This window comes from Perca fluviatilis, chromosome 13 (assembly GCF_010015445.1).
Source record: "Perca fluviatilis chromosome 13, GENO_Pfluv_1.0, whole genome shotgun sequence".
In the NCBI taxonomy this organism is placed as follows: Eukaryota; Metazoa; Chordata; class Actinopteri; order Perciformes; family Percidae; genus Perca; species Perca fluviatilis.
This window is the reverse complement of record NC_053124.1, coordinates 3,904,667-3,927,976: the sequence shown is the minus strand read 5'-3', so window position 1 is coordinate 3,927,976 and position 23,310 is coordinate 3,904,667. Positions and strand designations below refer to the sequence as shown.

The 23,310-nt window shown below is 40.8% G+C and overlaps 2 protein-coding genes across 2 annotated transcripts in view; both read left to right on the top strand.

Annotated features, from left to right (window-relative positions):
• ngly1 (N-glycanase 1) overlaps positions 1 to 3,749 on the top strand; it is an 18,407-nt gene extending 14,658 nt beyond the window's left edge. Inside the window, exons 11-12 of the mRNA XM_039820188.1 lie at positions 2,714 to 2,891; positions 2,991 to 3,749. Of these exons, the coding sequence (XP_039676122.1) occupies positions 2,714 to 2,891; positions 2,991 to 3,166 (354 nt within the window). The 3' untranslated portion in view covers positions 3,167 to 3,749. The remainder of the gene's footprint in view (positions 1 to 2,713; positions 2,892 to 2,990) is intronic.
• Positions 3,750 to 3,855: 106 nt separating this feature from the next.
• The window catches only part of top2b (DNA topoisomerase II beta), an 83,176-nt gene continuing 63,721 nt past the window's right edge, over positions 3,856 to 23,310 (top strand). The window contains 11 exon segments of the mRNA XM_039820178.1: positions 3,856 to 4,504; positions 6,712 to 6,876; positions 8,955 to 9,045; positions 10,298 to 10,361; positions 12,480 to 12,625; positions 12,993 to 13,090; positions 15,749 to 15,961; positions 19,424 to 19,597; positions 19,677 to 19,778; positions 19,899 to 20,036; positions 20,149 to 20,287. Of these exon segments, the coding sequence (XP_039676112.1) occupies positions 4,463 to 4,504; positions 6,712 to 6,876; positions 8,955 to 9,045; positions 10,298 to 10,361; positions 12,480 to 12,625; positions 12,993 to 13,090; positions 15,749 to 15,961; positions 19,424 to 19,597; positions 19,677 to 19,778; positions 19,899 to 20,036; positions 20,149 to 20,287 (1,372 nt within the window). The 5' untranslated portion in view covers positions 3,856 to 4,462.

Sequence of the window (23,310 nt, the reverse complement as noted above, 5' to 3'; positions counted from 1 at the left end):
TTGTCATTTTGAGCACAATTAAATTTTTTTGTATTCTATGGCTCAGCGAACTTAAAATGTAACACTCAACATAGGTCAATGTTAGGGGTGGTACGGTTCACAAAACCCACGGTTCGGTTCGTATCACGGTTTTAGGGTCACGGTTTTCGGTTCAGTACGGTTCTTATTTTTTCTTTAACACTCCAGAATATACTTCAGCATATAGCTAAAATTAGCATATTGAATGCATGTTGCACAAAACGTGCACACAGTGGCAGTTCTATATTGTTTTATTTCATCATAGGTAACGTAAAATCCCAAATGTTCCCACACACCAGACTATAAAACGACACTGGCGCATCCTCCAGCTCTGGGCAGCCTCTCCCCACTTGACATTTCTGCAGGTGACGTGACGCGGCGCAGCGCGCCCCCACTCCACTTGAGGAGCGGGCGGGGCCGGTGTCTCTCAAAATCTGATGAAAATCTTTTAAACTGACCTTTGTCGATCTTAAATGAAGACAAATTCAGCAACTGCATGGCCTACTTCTCGCTTAAAATGTTTTCAGAAACACGTTTCGGTGAACTATTTTAGTACAATATGAGATCGTATTCTGAACGAACCGCCATGACAGCTTGTTTTGAAATTTGGGACCAAACAAGTCCCATGTGACGCAATCGTCCAATCAGCTGCCATGGGTTGCGTTTGTCACGCCCATCCCGCTCGTCATTTCCAGTAACTGTTTTAACATAGGTGTCGAAAGTGGGCACTACGGCAGTAAGAGGTTAGTGCACATTAACAGTGTACTGACGAACCGTGCGGTACACACACGCTCCGAACCGAGACTAGTGAACCGAGCGGTTCGGGTGTTTTTTCATGAACCGTACCACCCCTAGTCAATGTACTATATAAAAATGTCTGCATCATGAATCGTGTGTGTGTATGGATGTATGGATGTATAGATGTATGGATGTATAGATGTATGGATGTATAGATGTATAGATGTATAGATGGATAGATGGATAGATTGATTGATTGATTGATTGATTGATTGATTCACTCACTCACTCACTCACTCACTCACTCAAACACACTCACTCACTCACTACCGGTCAAAAGTTTTAGAACACCCCAATTTTTTTAGTTTTTTATAGAAATTTTAGCAGTTCAAGTCCAATGAATAGCTTGAAATGGTACAAAGGTAAGTTAAAAAAAAGAAAGTAAGGTTACCCAAAACTGAAAAATAATGTACATTTCAGGGAACAAGAAATGGGTAAAGCTGTTCTGCAGCAATGGAGGTTGATCAAGCTTTGAAAGTTGGTGCTACCAATTCCCACAGGTGTTCCAACTTGTCTGGATTACTTACAACCCCCTCTGTTTGTATAAAAGTATTGTTGGAAAACACTGTGGTACCACACCCTCGTGAGCATTATTTGAACAGTATTGTATTGCAGAAAGTAGTGTGTTGCTATAAAAATAGCGGGAAAAAAGGCAATTAACAATGGAAGAGAGACAGACCATCATAACACTTAAGAATGTTGGTCTTTCCTACAGAGAAATTGCGAAGAAATTCAAGGTGTCAGTGAGTACAGTATTCTTCACCATCAAATGGCACTTAGAAACTGGGGGAAACTCTTACAGGAAGAGGTCTGGCAGACCCAAAGCCACAACAGAATCAGAAGACAAGTTTCTGAGAGTCAACAGCTTGCATGATAGGCGGCTCACAGGACAACAGCTTCAAGCACAGCTTAATAGTGGTCGTAATAAGCAAGTCTCAAGTTTCAACTGTAAAGAGAAGACTTTGAACTGCAAGTTTGATAGGTCGAGTTGCAGCAAGAAAGCCATTGCTAAGACGTCAGAAAAAGAAAAAGAGGCTTACCTGGGCCAAGAAATCTCGTCAATGGACTACTGAAGACTGGAAGAAGGTGCTATGGACTGATGAATCAAAATTTGAAATCTTCGGTTCATCACGCAGGATTTTTGTACGCCGTCGAGTAGGCGAAAGGATGGTTCCTCAGTGTGTGACATCAACTGTCAAACATGGAGGAGGAAGCGTGATGGTCTGGGGCTGTTTTGCTGGATCCAGGGTTGGTGATTTGTACAGAGTGAAAGGCACCCTGAACCAAAACGGTACCACAGTATTTTGCAACGCCATGCAGTACCCTCTGGTGTGCGCCTAGTTGGTTATCCTACAGCAAGATAATGACCCAAAACATAAGTCCAAGCTATGCCAGAACTACCTTAGCAAAAAAGAACAAGATGGTATGCTTAAAAACATGGAGTGGCCAGCACAGTCACCAGACTTAAACCCCATTGAGCTGGTTTGGGATGAACTGGACAGAAAAGTGAAAGCAAAGCAACCTACAAGTGCCACACATTTATGGGAACTTCTGCAACAGAGTTGGGAAGAACTTTCTGAAGAATATTTGATTTCCATTGTAGAAAGAATGCCACGTGTGTTCAGCTGTTATATCTGCCAAAGGGGGCTACTTTGATGATTCAAAAATTTAGAAATATAAATTGATTCCATGATTTCTTTTTTAACTTAAATTGTTCATTTGTTCTATTCTTTCATTTCAGAGTACAATAAGACATTGAACTGCATGAATTTCAATAAAAACCTGGAAAAATTGGGGTGTTATAAAACTTTTGACTGTATGTGTATATCTATATATCTATACATGGAATGTTTACATTAACTCCCAGTTACTTCTAAGATTGTATTTCTTTCTTCAGGTGTACATAGCTCGAACAGAAGGTTCCTCTATGGGAAAAATTAGCTGGAAGTTTGACTTTGCACCGGCGGGAATGAAGATAAAGTCTGTCTCGATCATGGCCAGTAGCCAGACCTTCCACTCTGGGAAAGTCTGCTGGCACTTGCAGGCAGGCCAGATTACTACAGAGTTCTCTGGAGGTATGGTTATGTAATATATGTTCTGATCAAATACTCTAAATGTAATTGTGTGACATGAATCCCTCCTAATGATTTCCTCTCCTGTGTTTGAACTTTCAGATGGGAAGATGCAGTCATTCCAGAGTCTATCCGGCTCCTCAGAGTTCACTATTGTAGCAGGACTCAGTGGTGGAGAAGAGGAGACGTCATGGCAACACTCTCAGCTCTTTAGACAAAGCTTGAAGGAGATGGAGGAGTCTTCATTTGAAATCCTCATCCACTTAGACAATGCTTAACAGTAGTTTTAATTAACATAATCGGGTCCCTCGTTTGACAACTAACTCACTAACTGCTTTGAAAAGTTCCGAGCTAATTGTTTTGATGATAGTTTTGTATGACAAATCAGTGCAATATTTTAATTTGTCAGTCTGCCAGGATGATTGAATATGCATGGCCTAATGATACATGAATGAAGCATGGATTTTATTCCTATCAACAGATGTCACACATTTTAAACATTTGACTGCTCGCAAAATAACAAATAAGACATGCAGTATACAATAAAAAGGGTTTTAAAGATATAGATATAGCATTTGTAAAATGTGCCCTTCACTGTGAATGTGTCTGTAATTTGTGATACAAGGAGACATTCCACACAGCAAACTGGGGTTAAGGCCCTTGTCAGCACAGGTTGCTCCAGTTATGCTAGTAATAAACAATTGTGCCATTTATTTTTGGCTATGGAATTTGTTCACCTCTCCATGCCCAGTTACATCCATGTGTATAATTATAAATTGAGTGCTGTTAGTGTTAGTGTGGTGGAAAGTGCTGAATGTTAGGAAATATCTGGTGGTATAATAAAGATATTTTTGCAGTCTGGTAGTGGCTACGCCAATGTATGCATTACATTATACCTTGTTGATGTATCAAGATAACTGGTCTAGTCCATGGACGTATCAAGAGAACGGTGAAGTCTTATAATGATGAAGCTAGTTTTTGCCGCCATCTTGCGTCAAAAAAATACCATAGGTCACTAAAATGTTGGCTTTTCGTATTGGTCGAAGTACCGGTGCCTTCGAAAAAGCAGCCACCTGATTGGTCTGTTTATCTGCGAGGCGATTCGCCGTCTATCTTGCAGATGGCGGAGCCGGACAGCGGTTGCTGCTGCTAGCTAATCGTTTTGTTTCTAAATGAAATGTGAAATGTGCATCGTTTTGAGAGCATTTTAGTTAAACTCCTATTTTATTCTCTTGAGTTTTCACATGAAATTGTAAGTCTTATTTAATGCGCGCGTTTTGTACAGTATTTATTTGGCAGCAAGTAGCCCGGTTAGCATCTTTGTTGGAAGTTTAGGCCTACTGTGCCTCCGCTTGTCGATTTTAACAATAGCCGCGATACCCTCCCCTACTCTGCTTGTTTTGATACATTCAAAGGATTACCTTTAAGCAAACGGAGAAAGAACATGGACGATAAACAGGTTTGGGTATCTTTTAGTAACTGAGACATTTGTTATGCTAAAGGACATTTAATCTCACTGGAATTGAAGACATTTTGCGAGGTGAAATCACAAAACATTAGGATCACAAAGGAAGATGTCCAACGGCGCAGCAGGAAGCGGGGGTCTTTCGTGGATGGTAAGTTAGTGTGTCTACTAACCACTAACTAACGATAACGAATTTACAGATTTATCATCTAAACTGCTTTTGTAACGCCTAAAAGTGTTAGATTCACCTTAGCACAGTGCACTGGTGTCTGTTAAAAGCATACGCTCGCATTTAACGTTAGCTAAATCTTCCGTAGTGCCTATTCTCCTATCCGATTCAACGTAACGCTTGTTAAAGAGCGGTCAGCTGTGGACTCTGTTCAAATTCTGACAAGGTTTTAAAGGCCCTAGCGTTACCCCTGATGCAGGAACGGTTTTTACACATTTAACAACTGAAAGGCGCAAGCAGAGACTCCTAACGTCTTGTCTCATTATGAGGACCCCGGGACCACAGTTCATGACGTTAACAACCTTAAAAATAAAGACAGAATCAAACTAAACGGAGAAAAACAATTGACAATTGTCAATTAATTACCAATGTTCAGTAAACAATACAACGCAGCTTATAACAAACATTGGGTGCACTGTTGTTATTATTACGGTATAAATTAATGTTCTCTCGGTGAGTCTCCTATCTGGTTCCACTGGTGTCTAAAGGTCCCAGTGTTGACCGGTGAGGAACATTAGAAGTGAACTCGCTGTGCCTAAGTTAGTAAATCACTTTGAAGCGAATGTATTACTGATGTTACGTGTTTAACTGAACTTGTCTAACTTATGCACATCTTGAAGTATGCTTTGGGAGATGTGTACTATTGCCATTGAGCATGGTTTTTCAATGGCGTAGGGGTTCGACACTAGAAGTAACCAGTATCTACCTCCGTTGAGATACAGTACCTACAAACACACGTTGCGACGTTAAAGAATTGCAAATTTGTGGAACATTGATATTATTGAAAATTTCATCCATTCCAGTGAAAATTAAAGTTGCATTAAATACATTTGTGGTGCAATTTGTGACTCATGTTCAACTCCTATCCTAACTGCACTGTTAATTAGTATGTGCATCACGATCTGTGAGGTGAGTTTGTGGAATGGTTTGGACTAGGTGCTAAAACATTTTACAAAAGTTTAAAAAGTTGTAAAAACAATTGTGAGGGTGGGTTAGTATACCGATTGTTCTGGGGTGGGTGATTAGGGTAATGGGTTGTTTGGTGCAACATTTTAAAATGTTTGGTAGGTGTTTAAAATTATACATGTTTTTTTATGTAGATTTGCTATCTTGCTATACAAAATATATAATATACACAGTTGAATGAGGGGTGTGAAAAATTAAAAGCTTTGGCTTCGTCCCACTCCCTTTTCGGACAGATTGAACATATCGTTTGTAACACTTAATAGATATTGCTTTTCCTTTTGGTATGTTGCTATGCACTTAATGTGTTTATATTTTATTGTATTTTTTTTGTTGTTCGAAATAAAAATAAAGAAATAAATTTGATGTTGTGATTGAAATTTTTGTTTGCATTCCTTAAAGTAAAGGTTTCTTTTTTTGTCTGGCATATTAATGTTAAAGTCAAGTATGTACATCATAATAATGAATTGCCTTTAAATATTACTGAAATCTCACATATTATGCTCACTAACATTTCGAACTTGATAATTAACCTTTACAAATATTACAGTCTTATGGAATAGAGAGATAGAAGACTTAAAGTCTTCAGTATTAAAGCTTTAGTGCAGAACTTTTTGATATTAATGAACGTCCGTTACATTCAAGCCATTGCCAAATGAGTTGCTACAAAGCTAATCAAGACTATCATCTCCACACAACTTTATCTGTATTTCTCAATATGACTGTGTCCAGAAGATTGTGTCGTCCGGTGACTTTCCCGTGCAGAAACTTGAGTGAAGATAATTACCTCTTCTGAAGATCGTTTTTTTTTTAATCCTCTGTGTCCTCCTTGGACAGGCAACTGTGTGGAGGAGGTGGGGAGGTGGTGCGCGATCAGAGAAGACTTGTATCATGTGGATGCGCTGACAGTGTTGTTGTCATTACTTAGAATTCCTGACGGGGGAGACAGAAACTACACACTATAGCTTTAAACACAACACAAGCCTTCCAATTACAGTGCAATGACCGGTAGTTTGCTTCTGTTGATTATGTGTCACTAAATCACAAAGCCACAGCGGTCCAAAGGGTTCCACTGGCAGTGGCCACGGATAATCAAAATAATTTTTTTATGCAGGTACATACATAGTTATATGTGTGCTAATAACAGAAAAAATTCTGCCAAACAGGAGGCTGCGAATGGCAGAGGTGATACTGGCAAGATGGAAGGGACCAAGAAAGACAAGGCCGGTTCCAAGTTGTCTGTGGAGAGAGTGTACCAGAAGAAGACCCAGCTCGAGCACATTCTTCTCCGTCCAGACACGTACATCGGCACCGTGGAGCCCATCACCCAGGTGAGTCCAGAGGAAAGTGCCTTCCATTGTTGAGGATAGACTAGGGCTGCACAATGTATAATTGTTTTATCGTCATTGCAATATTACCGGCTGCAGCAAAACGCATCGGAACAGGCTGCAACATATTGCAAAAGACACTATAGAAAATATCCGTAGAAAACTGCACTTAATAATCGTCTTTTTAAGTGGTGCCTTTTTTATTCAATTCAATGTTCAGTTTGTTCAATAAAAGAATGTTGGAAATAATTTTCTTTCATTCATTTTAAATTCGAACAAGCAATTTGTTGTATTTTAGCAAATACTGAAAGCAGCAGAAATGTAGAACTGAGTACACTTTAATATCTGTTTATCGCAAGTAATGTTTTCATATTATTATTTGTCATATCTTGCAGCCTTAGGATAGACTGCAGAGCCCCCAGAAATACACTGTAATTCATCAAAAGTGCACATTTTTTACATATTGGCATTATGTTACAACAGGACCGCTGGATATTTCTCTGTGAAAATGGTTCTGGTAATCTGTCTACTACTCAATATTTTCGTACCGTTTTCTGCACAGGTGTGATCAAAACTAGTCACATAAAGCTTGACGCGTTTGCTATTCCTTCTGCCTTTGGGACACTCACTGTTAGGGCTGAACGATTTGGGGGAAGAAATCTAATTAGGGCCCGAGCGCCGACAGCGACGAAGGCCCTATTGAAACTGAAGGAATTATTGTTTCTTTCTTTCTTTTTCCCGTCAAATAAATTGCCTTTTTGAGGGGCTTGACATACTCAAAAACTCACCAAATTTGGCGGTCGCATCAAGTCTGGTGAAAATGTACGTATTTTAAGGGTTTCGGGAATAGGCGCACAAAAATGGCTCGCTAGCGCCCCCTAGAAAGTTAAAGAAATTGAGCCCTTGCAGTGCGTTTAACGTAGACTCACAAAACTTGGTACACATATGTAGCATGTCAAGATGTACAAAAAACTTCATTAGAGTCATACCCTAAACCCAACAGGAAGTCCGCCATTTTGATTTCAAAGTTCGAAATTAGTGCGATTTTGGCCATTTCCACATGTCGTACTTTAACGAACTCCTCCTAGAGATTTCATCCGATCACCTTCAAACTCGGTCTGTGCCATCTTAAGATGTTAAAGATGAAAAGTAGTTAAAAGAAAAACTTTTCGTCATAGGGCGTGACCGTGGCGGAGCGGCCATTTTGTGCGTTTCGCTGCCGAAACAGGAAGTGGGTGTAACTCGAGAGCTTTAATTGTGATTTTTCTTCCAGATGTTGCGATTGCTATTCGATTTGCGATTTAAAAACATGTATAATAAATGTAAAATCCACTGAAAATAGGACATTTCTGTAACCAATCTGTGTTAACATTATTCCAGCATTTTTCTTGTGAAAAAACAGTAAATATAATAATAAAAAGAGGAATTAAAAATGTTACATCAAACATTCAACTAAATATTGCACATTTGATTAATCGCGGTCTTCACGATTAGCTAATCGCATTCTTTTAAATTGCAATCTCGATTTGAAAACGATTAATCTTTATGGATTTTATGGTGAATGAAAGGCTTGATCTGACGAAGTAGGTCATTGAATCAAATCGAAGCATTGACGGCAATGCTGCTGCCAGTTCTGCTGTTGTTTAACTTTTTCTACTTCTTCTAGTCTGTAGAAAGAGCAACGTCGGTAGCCTTTGCTCATTAGCGCCATCTCTGTTCAGGAGAAGACTGCAACTAGTGTCGCGACCACCAGCGCAGGTATAAATAGTCACGCCGATTTCATGACGTCACATATGCATGCGCCAGTTCGGCTGCGGTTACTGTAAAACACGCTTAAGTGGGTTAAGGAAAATAGAACTGCGTAAACAGTCTGGTAAGTTCAGAAAATGACATCACTTGACTTTAATGCAGCCTTTAAACTAGGTAATCTATTACTGCTAATAAGCTTACACGTGACTATGTTTACCTATCTGCTTATTTGCATACTCTTAACTTTGTTGTTTTTATGGTCACAGCTACCAATGAGTGTTCCACCCTGAACTTAAAATTATTTGTATATATATTTTTTTTTTTTCTTTTAGCAAATGTGGGTTTTTGATGAAGAAATAGGAATGAACCAGAGGGAAATCACCTACGTTCCTGGGCTGTACAAAATCTTTGATGAAATTCTGGGTGAGTAAATCCACACTGTTCCCTTTAGCACTCTAATCTGCAGTTAATGTGAAGGTTCATTTGTCATTTGAGATTGTCCCTCTTCTATTGAAGGCTTATTATCGCCTTTTAAAAACGTCAGCGTTGTTCACTGAATCCCAGTCTGCTGTTGGCACTGTGCAGCAGAATTGATCTAGGACTGTATGTGGAGATTAGTTTCCCTCTGTGAGCTTGTCTGTGTGCCCTGTTTGCAGCCGGGATGGACATTTGTGAAAAAATTTAAAGTTGACGGAGAACTCATTTCAGTGTTTTTGGCAGCTCACGGTCAAAGCTCCAGTTATTTAAAAAAAAAAATGTTAACCTGGTAAAGTGCAAGCGTGCTCAGTCAGCACTCCTCAGCTAAATAAAGGTTGATAAAGCAGTTGTACATCTATTTGTTACATGTTAGTTTTAAGGACTCAGTACGATGTGGGAGTAATGATGCCTCTCTAGTAAGGCGCAGCAGTGTTATCTGGGCTCACAGCATGGGAGTGCGGTTGATGATTGCTTTCATATTTTAATGGCAGGTTCATTGTCTGGTTATTACTGCTGTGGCCTGTGTGATTACACAAATGCCCAGGCTGGTAGCAGATATTTAAGGCAGGCTCACACAAAAAATACAAGTTAAACTTTCTTTATGTGTGAATGAAAAATTCTAATTCTTAAAAAAATGTTGGTCATTGAACTGAACCAAGTGGGTTACATGATTCTTATTCGGTTGCTTTAGTATTGATATTGTACTTACTTTTTATTTAGATATGATCACATTTGCAGTGAAGGTGATCATTTGCCATCACAAATATTTACCTCACCATATAAAATAGGTATAAAATCTCCCAGAGAATATTATTGCCTTTTTACATGCAGCAACAATTATTAATTTTTTTTGAAGATACAGTACAGGTTGTTTCCTATCACAACTTCCCCAGTCCCACATCCAGCATTTTACTGTCTCCAAGGATCTCATAACCCGCTGAAACATACATTCTCCTAAATAAAATACTTTTTACATGACCAGAAGATGTTTGGAATGATAAGCATTCACGTGCCATTTCAACTAATCCATTAATAAAACATTCTCTAGTTTTAGCTTCTCAAATGTGAGAATGTGCTGCTTTTTTTTCTATTGTAAATAATAATGTAAATTGAATGTCTGTGGATTTTGGATTTGGACATTTGAAGACACAACTTTGGGATCTGTGGTTTATTTATGTTGTTTTCCCCCCTGTGACAGTCAATGCAGCAGACAACAAACAAAGGGACAAAAACATGAATGCCATTAAGATCACCATTGATCCGTGAGTACAATGTTTCATAATATAATTTCCAAAAAGAGTGTACCAAGTATGTACCTTTGACAAAATACTGTATATCCCCTCCACATGTTGGATTTTGACTTAACGTTGATCATTTCTTAGCCTGGTTGACACCAGACCCTTCTCAGTTGTAACTGAGAGTGGGTCTGAGCAAGGTTCATCCAAAGCCCATTTCCAAAGGGGCGTCACCAATGGACGTCACTCAAATGCCTCTGGGCGCAATTGGTTAGTCCTTCAACCAATCAGACCAAAGATCTGTGTGATGTAGCAGCGACAGCGGTATCAATGGGTTGCTGCGCTTCGGTGGCCACCATGTTGAATGTAAACAAAAAGTTGCTTGCCGTCGCTGCGCTATCGTCATCGTGTAAAGCCCGCCTCAACGGTTGTGATTGGTGCCTCGATTTGGAAAAATTGGAAATGGGCTTGAATGGGCTCTTGGCCAGACAGACTTGCAGAGCAAATCTCAAATTTGCCGGAAGTTTGTCAGGGTTTTCCCAGGCTAATCATTTCTTTCTTGTCCCATGACATGTGATGTAAATGTATTTGTGGCTTTAATGAGCTCATTACACCGTTAGAAACAGGCCCTTTCTTTTCTCAGAGACTAGACACATGCAGTAGATGGTTGAGGTCTGAGACGTGGATCCAGGCGAAACTACAGTATAAAGAGCTTGTGCTGAAATGCACTGAGGTCTATGTGTGGTTCACCGCCAGCCTGCCAACAGCTTAAACAGCAGCGTGTCCTTCAGCGGAGCTGCTGCTCGCTATAATGTCCCCTGCTGTATAAATGATAGCATTAGTCCTGCCGCCACTCTTGGGTCTCTGTTGCTAATGTGGCTTTATAGAGATGTTAGTGCTCCTCTCCACAGCTCCCTCAGCCGGTTTTTGGGTGAGCTTATTAAGTACTGGTGTCATTATTTTGAGTCACCACAAATCTAACTGCATCCCATCATATCAGAGATAAGATGGTAAGATATGATGCATTTTAAAGTGCAACTTTACACCCTGTTTTTGCTCAAACACTGCACATATTCACAAATACATTCACACCCAGACAGTAGTCTCACATGCCAGACCTATCTCCAAAGCGCTGTGGAGTAAGGTCTGGTACACCACAAAAGAAAAAGCCACATACAATGATAGATTAAGTTAACTGTTGACACAATACAGTAACGTGAGCTATTGAAATTAGCCGGAGGTTAAACGTCATTTGCCCTTATCAGTGTATGTGTACTTCGTCCACAGCAATCCCACCAATCTGTCCCAGTTCGATATTCTTTTCCAGCAAACTTCACAGAGTACAGGGCAAAACAGCATTTCCACTCTGTTTTAATATTCTAGTCTAGCTCAACTAGACCAGAATATGTCTGGTTAGTAACCACAGACAATTGCCCCGTTCAGAATGAATATTTTCCGTTGGCCTGTACAATTATAGTTGAGGAGGTATACTACTAGCGTAATAATAGAAGTAGTATGGATGTTGCCCTGTACTTCAAGTGCATAGAGACAACATCACAGTCTTTTCAGGACATCAGTTCTTGATTTTTCTCTTGAAAAAAGCAAGTAACTACTGCTGCAGTGAAAGCTGTAGACTGGGATCAGAACTGAGTAGTAGTGTAATAAAATAACTTAAATGCAAATACTGGGTAATTTTACTATCAATCAACAAACTGCAAATTCTTTCATACTGGAACCAATACAATACTTGAGTTTTTCTGATAGCAAAATTGAAGAAATGTTTTTCTATGAAACCATTTACCAAATTAACCAAAACTTCTCAAATGTGTCCTTGTTAATTTTGTCTTAATACAAGGGATTCCATACAAGAACTTAGCCTAAATAAAATGCAGTGTAAAATTTGCATAATTATAGTCATACATTTCGAAATAAAAGTATTGGTTAATAATGCTAAGAATCTGCCTAGATATTTGATGCCTGGTTTCAGTACTTTGGATCTCTGTGGTGACACATTTCGATGGGTACACAAAAATAATTGAGTTTCACTTGGTCCTACACATAAATATATTTCAGATGGTCTGTGTCCAGGTTCTATTCATACAGCCTCTCTAACTCATCCCTGCCTTTTTCTTTTGCCTCCACCAGTGAGTCCAACACCATTTCTGTCTGGAACAATGGTAAAGGAATCCCTGTGGTTGAGCACAAGGACGAGAAGATGTACGTCCCTGCTCTCATCTTCGGCCACCTGCTCACCTCCAGCAACTACGACGACGATGAGAAAAAGGTCACAGGTGAGAGGAGACATCCTAACATCTTTATCAGTGGTTATTGAAGTCGCTAACTGCTGCAATGCTAACTGCTGTCTGCAATGCTAACTGCTGTCTGTAATGCTAATGCTAACGGCTGTTTGCAATGCTAACTGCTGTCTGTAATGCTGATGCTAACTGCTCTCTGTGATGCTTACTGCTGTCTGTAATGCTAACTGCTCTCTGTAATGCTAACTGCTGTCTGTAATGCTAATGCTAATGGCTGTTTGCAATGCTAACTGCTGTCTGCAATGCTAACTGCTGTCTGTAATGCTGATGCGACTCTGTGATGCTAACTGCTCTCTGTATTGCTAACTGCTGTCTGTAATGCTAACTGTCTGTTTGTCCCCAGGTGGAAGGAACGGCTACGGTGCTAAACTCTGTAACATCTTCAGTACCAAGTTCACAGTAGAAACTGCCTGCAAGGAATACAGACACAGTTTCAAACAGGTGAGGATGTATCTTCTGTTAAATATGCTTTGATAGTTTGATGTAGTGACACCACCAAACAAATTATATCTGGGTCGACTGTTCATGGTCCGTATTGATTTAAATTAAGTGACTGAAAGCCGTCCCTTGTTAACCGATCATTAAAGGGGTGATAGAATGATTATATATGGTATTTCACACTGTTCCTTATGGTCTCCTAATGGGGTATGTAACATTGGTTGGGCTGAAAATGGCCCAGGTGCTATTTTTTTTGGCCCTTATGCATCCCTATGTTTTGGCTCTATTTGGAACGACAGCTTTTCATCCAAATATGGTATGCTCGTGAATATTTAGATGAGCTGCGCGCTGATTGGTTGAGGAGAATCGCAATACACACACACTAGCGACACGCGCTGATTGGTTGAGCGAATCCAATACAAACACATTAGAGACACACACACACACACTGCTGCCCTGCGCACAGCGCACACACACAAACACAGACACACACACACTCACACACCGCTGCATACCGCACACACACAAACACAGACACACACACACTGACACACTCCGCTGCACAGCGCACACACACACAGGCACACTGACTGTTACATGCCCAGGCGAGAGCCGCAGCGGCTAAAACAGCCGAGACAAAATAAAAAAGTTTCGACACTTTCATTATAACTAGTGTAACGTTACTCTTGCGACATAAAAAAACCCTCCACCAAAGAATTAACTCAACTTGTAGCTAGTAAGCGTGGGGAGAGGAGAGTGAACCCCTGCAAGCCTGTCCTCTGCCAGTGCCTCTGCAGCGCTGTGTTAGATCCACAACTCCCTCTCGTCCGATATACTCGTTCTAAACCCTTTTCTCTCGGCCAGTAGGCTATTCCGTTGTACAGTCTGGAACACTGCATTTACGACCATGGTTCATTTTCACTATCCTTGCAAAACCTCCAAACTTTCTTCTTTTCTAAAGTACACAGCGCAGCTCGTGTGGGAGATCCTGACACAGCTCCAGCTCAGTGAGTCTGTGAAGGCGGTGAGGCCAACAGGGAAGGTAGCAAACCCGGCCATCAGCCGCCGCCTGTCTCGGCAGATTGTGGAGCTTGTGAAGTCCGACACTGACTTACCAAATTTGCAATTAGCCATCAATTTTCATAAAACGGCCCATATTTGAGTTTTACATAGTTGATTTCTCGCATAAAAAAATCTAAGAAGTGAATTTTGTAATGGAATAGCAGAGATCTGCACGACTTAGATTTAGAAGACTAACTGACCTCAGATCAGTTAGTGGCCTATGTAAATTTGGGGGCGTTACAAAGATAGAAGGTTGAGCCAAATGAGGAGGATTTGGGAGGTTGACGTCAACTTCCAGCTTTGTTCAGATTCGCCCGTTTTCAGAGGCAGTTTCAAATTGTGAGATTTGCAGAGGAAAGGGGTGTCAATGGGATTTTGAGGTTCTATGTATGTCCTATTTACCCTCCAAACTGTCGTTATTCAACTATGACAGGGTAAAATCGGTTTTGCATTCTATCACCCCTTTAACCCACAAGCAGGTAAAGTAGTGCCAGTGCATCTGTTCGGGAGGCTCAGACATACTTTCCCCATTCGTGTACAGCTGCGGACTTGTACCGGTCGCTCAGTCTTGATGTTTTGTGCATTATCGTCGACGCATGCAGCCACTTTCCTGGAACCGGGCACAAGTCAGCTGCTCTCCACAGAGCATTTGTCTAGCTGTGTCTGCCTGCCATATCCTGCGTGGCTGTAATCAATATGTTTTTGATTTCATCATCTTCCTCCATCTGAAAATGTATGCTTTTTTTGCGAAAAGAACGGCATTTTTACCTGCTTTGTACTGTAATACAGTAAATGCAGCAGATTCCTGTAAGAAGCACATAGTTGTGATTACAAGCTGTAGAAGCTGCCGTTGTGCTCCTCTACATCTTAAATTTAATTGTAGTCACCCCAAGGGTATGGTCCCGTGTGTTACAGACATTAATGACTGATTTGGTCTTATTGTAGCAAAGTATCAAATCTTTTCCAGTGCCAGGTGATATTTCATTGAAGTAATTGCTGTTTTATAGGGTTTTGACATGTCATATCTGAGGTAAGGTTGTGTATATTATCACCTTTTGTGGTTGCACCCTCAATGGTTGTATGGGTACAATTGTTAAGTCACCAGGTGTTTCATATCACGGATGTTTGAGAGAGGGACTAAATGCTAGGGCTGTCCTCGATTTAAAGAAATTCTTAGTCGACTAACACTCATACACTTTTGTTGTACATTAGTTGATTTAATCGACAGATCTGTAAAACTTGAGTTTTTTCACAAAGAATCGTGCAAAAGCACCACTTTTAAATCTTGTGTTTACCAGAAATGCGCTTTTAAGTTTCTTGTAAATAAGTATTTTAGCAATAAAAAAAAAAGACCAAGCGGCTAAAGAAATCCTAGTCTAAGACCAAAACAACCAATTGGTAGACTAATCGACTAAGAGGGGGCAGCTCTACTAAAGGCACTTGGTACAGTAAGGGTGGTCGGAGTTGAAGAGGATCATCCAGTTCCCCCTGTATAAAAGAGTTTATTACATTTTTATGTAATACAATAATCTAGAAGTGGATATAACTACTTTTTAGGCAATGTATGTGTGTATGTTACCATGTTTTTACTGTCCTTAGACATGGCAGAACAACATGAACAAGACCTCTGACCCCAAGATCAAGTTCTTTGATGGGGACGATTTCACCTGCGTGACGTTCCAGCCAGACCTGTCCAAGTTCAAGATGGACAAACTGGACAAGGATATTGTAGCACTCCTTACCCGCAGAGCATATGATGTAGCCGGTTCCTGCAGGGGGGTTAAAGTCACACTGAACGGGAAAAAAGTACCAGTAAGTCTCTTTCTCCATCTCGTTACCTATTTTTTTTTCCTTTGGTGTACTGTACTAGCTTTAAAGTTTGTGTTGAGGGTGGTCTAATATGGGATTAATTGTTTTGTGTGTGTTTTTGAGATATCAGCCATTGTGTTCTAGTTGATGCTCAGAAATCTTCACCAAATTTGAGATTTTCTGTAATTTACAGCTCCGGATAATGAGCAGCAAATGGTATTATGTTGTCTAAGCCTGATTTAGAGATTCCTGTTATTTTTTGCTTTTCTGGCATATTTTCTATGCAGAGTCCGACAGGGATCCAGAAAATAACAGTCCTGTCACTAGTGATTAATAGCCGAGAGAAAGCAATGTCTGTTGACAGCACATACTTTATTTAGACAATGTCCCTTTATTTCTAATCTGCGTTCTTTTCTAATGTTGTTTAATCATATATGTTAAGACATCTCTCCACTGACTCTTTTTGATGTTAATGCAAATATAAAACTTCATGTTCAGCTTTTCTCATGTCATCTCAACAGCACTAATTACAACAACAGAGTCATGTTATACTCACTTCTCTGCTGCTCTGAGTTTCTCTCATGTTAACAAAAATACTATTCACACCCTTCAGGTGCTTCTACTTTGCTGTTTGTTAGTCCACACAGCATTCCGGGATGGGAGAAAACGTGCTCTGGTTTATTGGCATTTTTTTTAAACCATTCACAATCGTGAATGGTGCTGCTGCAAAATAGCCTCGTGAAGGAACTTATTTTGGTGGAACGTGTACATCAAAAGTTGTTTTAGTCGTGCAACAGAAAACTCATATTGGACAGATAGTCTAGCTAGCTATCTGGATTTACCCTGCAGAGATCTGAGGAGCAGTTAACCATAGTCCTCATAAATCAACCGGAGTTAAGAACGCCAACACAAAGAGAGAGGAAGGGGACGGCCATCCAGCCGAAAATGCACGCATTCGGCGCAGTTTCCTGTGGCACCTGAACAATCCCGAAAGTTAAACGTCGTGGACATAGACTACTGTTAGTGAAACACAACACTTCCTTTACCTGTGTTTTCACATTAAAAACCCTACCAGCCCTGCCTATACTTGTAGTCTTTCAGTGTGAAACATGATGAACAGTACTCACCTTCCAAAGACTGTGTGGAGAGCAGTGTTTCCCACACATAGACTAATGTGTGGCGGTGCACCTCACTATCAACACCGGCCGCCGCACGTTGCGTTTCTACGGAGCCCCTAAGGGGACATGGGCAATCAAAAACCTTAAGTTTAGTTTCATGTGCTCAGGTGCACACGCAAAACCTTTTCATGTGCGCACATGAAAGTTTCACGTGAGCACATGAAAGTTTCGTGTGAGCACATGAAACTAAACCTTAGATTTGTTTTCGTGTGCGCTGCTTTGAAACCCATTTTGCGCTGTTATGAACAGCAGAGCCGCAGTACTGCAGCAATGAACTCCGGTTAGAAAGGATGGCGGCTAAAGATGAGTTTATATAGATGCCAAAAAGGCTTCAATTTGTCATAAGATAAATAGGATTTTGGGTTAGATTTTTTGACAGTTTTCAGTGGTTATGAGGAGCAATATAAGAGAGAAATTTGGGGATCAGTGATCGTTGTTTAGGTACATTAAACCACGTTAGGCTTTTTCACGTTAAGCGTTTAAGAATGATCCCGTTCAGTTCTCGTATAATTAATCGAACATTCTCTTTCCTTTTGTTTAATCCATTCTCCTTGCATTTTGTATACATCCACCTTTATCCATGGGTGAGTTGGCCAGATGTTTTTAACTGTTCATAAATGAAAGTAATTGCCCGATCCAAATCGCTGTATCCCGGAACATAATACAAGACTTTAAAATCTGTTTTAAATGTCGTATCAAAACAATATAATGGTGACGACGCAAAGCAGCAATGTCCTTATAATGAAGACCTAGATTAAAATATAGTGCAGCTAATTAACTGTACTGTGGTCATTCTCTAGCTGTATCTAGTATGGCCCAGGCTACAGCTGTCATGTGCCTACACTAGTTTTGTGTGCTCACACGAAACTTTCTAAACTAAACTAAACTTTAGGTTTTCCGTGTGCACATGAAAGCTTCACGTGAGCACATGAAAGTTTCACGTGAGCACATGAAAGTTTCGTGTGAGCACATGAAACTAAACTTTAGATTTTTTTTGCTCATGTCCCCTTAGGGGCAACGTACGTTTCGATTTTTTAATTTTTTTTTTAAACTCTATTTAAAACACGTTCTTCTGCATTTCCTTTCCCTGCTCTCCTCCGTCTCTGTCACTTGTGTCTCGCTCACACAGACACACACACACAGCTCCTCCCACCGTGCGGTGTTTGGTGTTTTTAGCCCCCAACGTTGTCTTCCAGGCAGCGCGGCAATGGTTATAGTTAGGGTTAAGGTGAGGGTAAGCTGCCTGTAAGGCGACGTTTGAGGCTTAAAACACCATCGAGCCCACGTGCACACAGCGTCTGTCTCCATAAAGGAGAGAAGGCGGCTGGCGAAATTCACAAGTTCACGAAAGGTTAGTATCTATCTCGTGAACACTTTTACAATATCCCACATTCACAATCACGACCCGACTCTTAGCAAACAAGCAATTGCGCCTGCTTTAGAAAGTTAACTAGTCGCAAGTTTGTGGTAAAATGCAGTTGGGTTGTCTAGGTCAAAACACTATATAGCAGCTGTGAATCAAATAAACGTATTATAAATAATGTTATGTCATTTTTTACTCTTGCACTGAATGTTTGCTGCCTCAATCCAGATGAGTATTGAAAAGTATTTTCCGCGACTGAAAAAGGCACTCATTGAGGATGAGGACCGGGTATCAGTCTGAAACAGAGCTGAACACCCCCCGCCACAAATTGCTTTCTAATCTGTGGGAAACACTGGAGAGAGTCACATAGTTGATACTGTTACAATTAATACTACTAATAGTCATAAAGTTCAGTTTCACATGCCTGAATGGAAGAGTTACTGTCGGTGCAAACTAAAATCAATGCATAAACAAAGTTTGAAAAGATACAGGCTAGTTTATGCTACCAAGCATTTTGTTACATATTCATAACGCATCATATTATGTTCAGTATTTTTAATGGATCATCTTTCCAGTTAAACTGTAATTGCAAATCCAAAGATCTGTAATTGCAAATCCAGAGATCCGCATATTTGTGTATATGTATTAGTTTTCATGACAATTTTACAAATGGGGAAAGATAACAAAATTTGAGACTCTCAGACGTTGCTTAGATATTTGATATCATTGCTGTCATTAATGAATTGTTGCTTTTTTCCCTACATTTAATGTTCATGAATATTATTATCTATAGTAATTTACTCATAACATTTTCTGCAGCTGTGGTCCATGACTTATGACAGGCCTGACAGCAGATGTGATGGTGTTACATAGGTAAATATTACCCGTTAAACCTAACTTGAATCTGTCTTTTCTGTGACTAAGGTTACTGGCTTCCGCAGCTATGTGGATTTGTATGTGAAGGACAAACTGGACGAGACGGGCGTTGCTCTGAAGGTGGTGAATGAGACTGTGAATGATCGCTGGGAGGTTTGCCTCACCCTGAGCGAGAAGGGATTCCAACAAATCGGCTTTGTCAACAGCATCGCCACGACCAAGGTATATTAACAGTGAAAAAAGTGCTTCAAGTAAACGATAAAAAATTTGGTTTCTAACACTGAGGGTGCTCATGTTTCAGGGCGGCAGACACGTTGACTATGTGGTGGATCAGATAGTGTCTAAACTTATTGAAGTGGTGAAGAAGAAGAACAAGGCGGGAGTGACGGTCAAACCCTTCCAGGTAGGGTAATGTGTGATTTTTCTGCAACATTTGTAACTCAAGGCGACTGTGGTGGTTTCATTGCAGGCGTGTGTTACAATTTTTTTATTTAAATTGACCTTCCTCTGAATTGCGCTTCAGGTAAAGAACCATATCTGGGTGTTTGTGAACGCACTGATCGAGAACCCCACCTTTGACTCCCAGACCAAGGAGAACATGACTCTCCAGACCAAGAGCTTTGGGTCCAAGTGCCTTCTGTCAGAGAAGTTCATCAGGGCTGTAAGGACACACTTCTCATTCCAGTTTCGACTCCTCACTCTGCTTTTCGGTTGCCGGTGTAAAATAGTTTAGCATCAGTCATGAAAGGATTTTGTCTCTTTGTCACCCACAGGCAACCAACTGTGGGATCGTTGAGAGCATACTCAACTGGGTAAAGTTCAAAGCTCAGACCCAGCTTAATAAGAAGTGCTCATCTGTGAAGTACAGCAAGATCAAAGGCATTCCCAAGCTAGACGACGCCAACGATGCCGGTGTGTTAAGTGTGATTACTTATTTTTGATTAATAATTATTTTATTTTTCTTTCTTTTTTTTTAAACAAAATACAAAACAAAAAACTCGCTACATAAACAAAACCCCCCCCCCCCCTTCCGTCATCACCACCCACCTACATAAAAATCAAGAAAAGATGACACAGTAACAATACAATACAATATTCCAGATCATTCAACAAAATAATAACAAAATAGACAATAAACCAAATAAACATATGTATAAATGACAACACCATAAGCCCATCATACACGTCTCTCCCCCGCACAAAGCTTCGTAGGAGTTCTCCAGAAAGCTCTGGTACTTTCCCCATTTTCTAGTTTATAATACATCCAATCTGGCAAACCATTTATATGACATTTTTTCAAAAGCTGCCACCCTAGCCGCCTCACAGGCCCACTCCTGGATTGACGGCACCCCTTCATTCTTTCATCCTTTTAAAATAATCTGTGTGGCTATCATTAAACTAGTCTGGACCCAGCTTCTTATGTGTTTATCCATTCTGTTTAGGATTGACCCATCTCCAGAACAAATAATCCCGCAGTCCTTGCGATCCGACATAGGTTTTCATGTATCCCGGTCCAACATTCCTGGACCTTATCACAGGACCATAGGACATGAAGTAATTGGCCGTCCTCTGACATTTGTGATTATTTATTAAAGGGGTGATAGAATGATTATATAGGGTATTTCACACTGTTCCTTAAGGTCTCCTAATGGGGTAATTAACATTGGTTGGGCTGAAAATGGTCTGGTTGATATTTTATTGGCCCTTATGCATCCCTGTGTTTTGGCCCTATTTGTAACCAGAGCTTTTCTTCCAAATATGGTATGCTCATGAATATTTAGATGAGCTGCGCGCTGATTGGTTGAGCGAATCCCCATACACACACATTAGAGACGCGCACTGATTGGTTGAGCGAATCCCCATACACACACATTAGAGAAGCGACAGAATCTCATATTCCAGACACTGCAATGTTTCATTACCAAATTCACTTCTGAGACTTTTTTATGCGAGAAATGAACTATATAAAGCTCAGATATGGCCCGTTTTATGAAAATTGATGGCTAATTGCAAATTTGGTAAGACGTGTCGGACTTTAGGAGCTCCACACAGTCTGACGAGAAAGCGGCAGCCTGCTGGGCTCCATATCCAGGGAAAAGTCACCCTTTGTGGATTACTGCACTACCGGGGCTCTGCGGCCGGCTGCCGGGATAACTATATTTAAAGTTTGAATTTCGTCACGGGACTTATATCACAGCTACCCCAAGGACTTACAAAGCTAACAAAAGCTAACAGTCTGATTTGAATTTAAGGCATTTTTATGAACGTGAGGGGTCTTGTTAGGAGGAGCAGCTAGCTAGCTATGTGTCCCATTCAATACAATGGGAAACGATTGCGGCTAGCTAGCTACACTTTCGGCATAACTATAGTATATTTACGGTTTGAATTTCGTCACGCCACTAATATAACATCTACCCCAAGGTCTTATAAAGCTAACCGTTGTCCAATTTCAAATTAAGGCATTTTTGTGAACGTCGGGGGTCTTGTCAGGAGGAGCAGCTAGCTAGCTGCGTGTCCCATTCAATACAATGGGAAACGATTGTGGCTAGCTAGCTACACTTTCGGCATAACTATAGTATATTTACAGTTTGAATTTCGTCACGGCATGTATATTACAGGTTCCCCAAGGTCTTACAAAGCTTAGCTAACACTTGTCCGATTTCGGATTTCAATTTAATGCATTTTTGTGAATTTCAGAGGTCTCGTTAGGAGGAGGCTAGCTAGCTCTCATTGATGGACTCCATCTCACCGCGGGCTCTATCAATGAGACTCGCGGACAAGAGGCGTTTATTTCCCCAATCATTTGTTTAAATAACTCAACACACATATCCATTAGAAGATTAACTGGAACCTGCAGTAAGAGATGGCGGGCGTAACAAGCTTGCTGACCACGCTCTCAGTCACACACTGGCCATTTAGCAGGAAGAGGGGAGGGAGAACAGCGAGCTGCAGGCCCTGGAGCTCTGTCAGGGCGGCGGCATTTGGTAGTTGCGCAGATATTGAGCACCGCGGGCTGCCAGCTGTGATGGAGCTCACAGCAGGCCGGGGTCTGTGAAGGACAGGCAGGGCGGCGATGTAGCAACCCAGGCACGACACAGTCGGACAAAATTTGCAATTAGCCATCAATTTTCGTAAAACGGCCCATATTTGAGCTTTACAGTTGATTTCTCCCATAAAAAAGTTTCAGAAGTGAATTTTGTAATGGAATAGCAGAGATCTGCGCGACCTAGATTCAGAAGACTACCTGATCTCAGGTCAGTTGTGTAGCCTATGTAAATGTTGGGGCGTGACCGTTCTCTTAATACATCCATGGGCGTGACAAAGGTACAGGTCCTGAGATGCTGACGTCAACTTCTAGCTTTGTTGAGAATCGCCCGTTTTCAGTGGCAGTTTCAAAATATGAGATTTTCATAGTAAAGCGGTGTCAATTAGAGTCTGGATCGGGCCGAATTTTTCTGTCCGAGGCCGGCCCGTGTCCGACAGAGCCGTGTCCGAACCCGGCCCGAGCCTGACATGCATTAAGAAATTTGTGTCCGAGCCCGACACAGTTAAAATCTCATTTGTTTTTCCTCATACTAAAGACACATGTGGGCTACGTTTGTGGAAAAAGTTTATTAAGCAACTGTAGGAAGGCATTCGGAAATGTCAACAGATGAGCGCATCAGCGCACACGGGCCAACAAGCGCACGTTAATAAGCTGTTAAAATGTTCAATGGGTTAACCTTTCCTGATCGCGTCGTTTTCCGACCGTGATCAGAAAACCAGGAGAGACTGGTTACCTCCAGGGCCGACGTTATAACATGAATAACCACTAACTGTGCTCCGGTTGCATGATCTACAACACGCATGCTTCCTCTTTCTCTAGGCTATCTCTCTTCTGCCAACTTACCTCACACACACACACACACACACACTCACACACACACACACACACA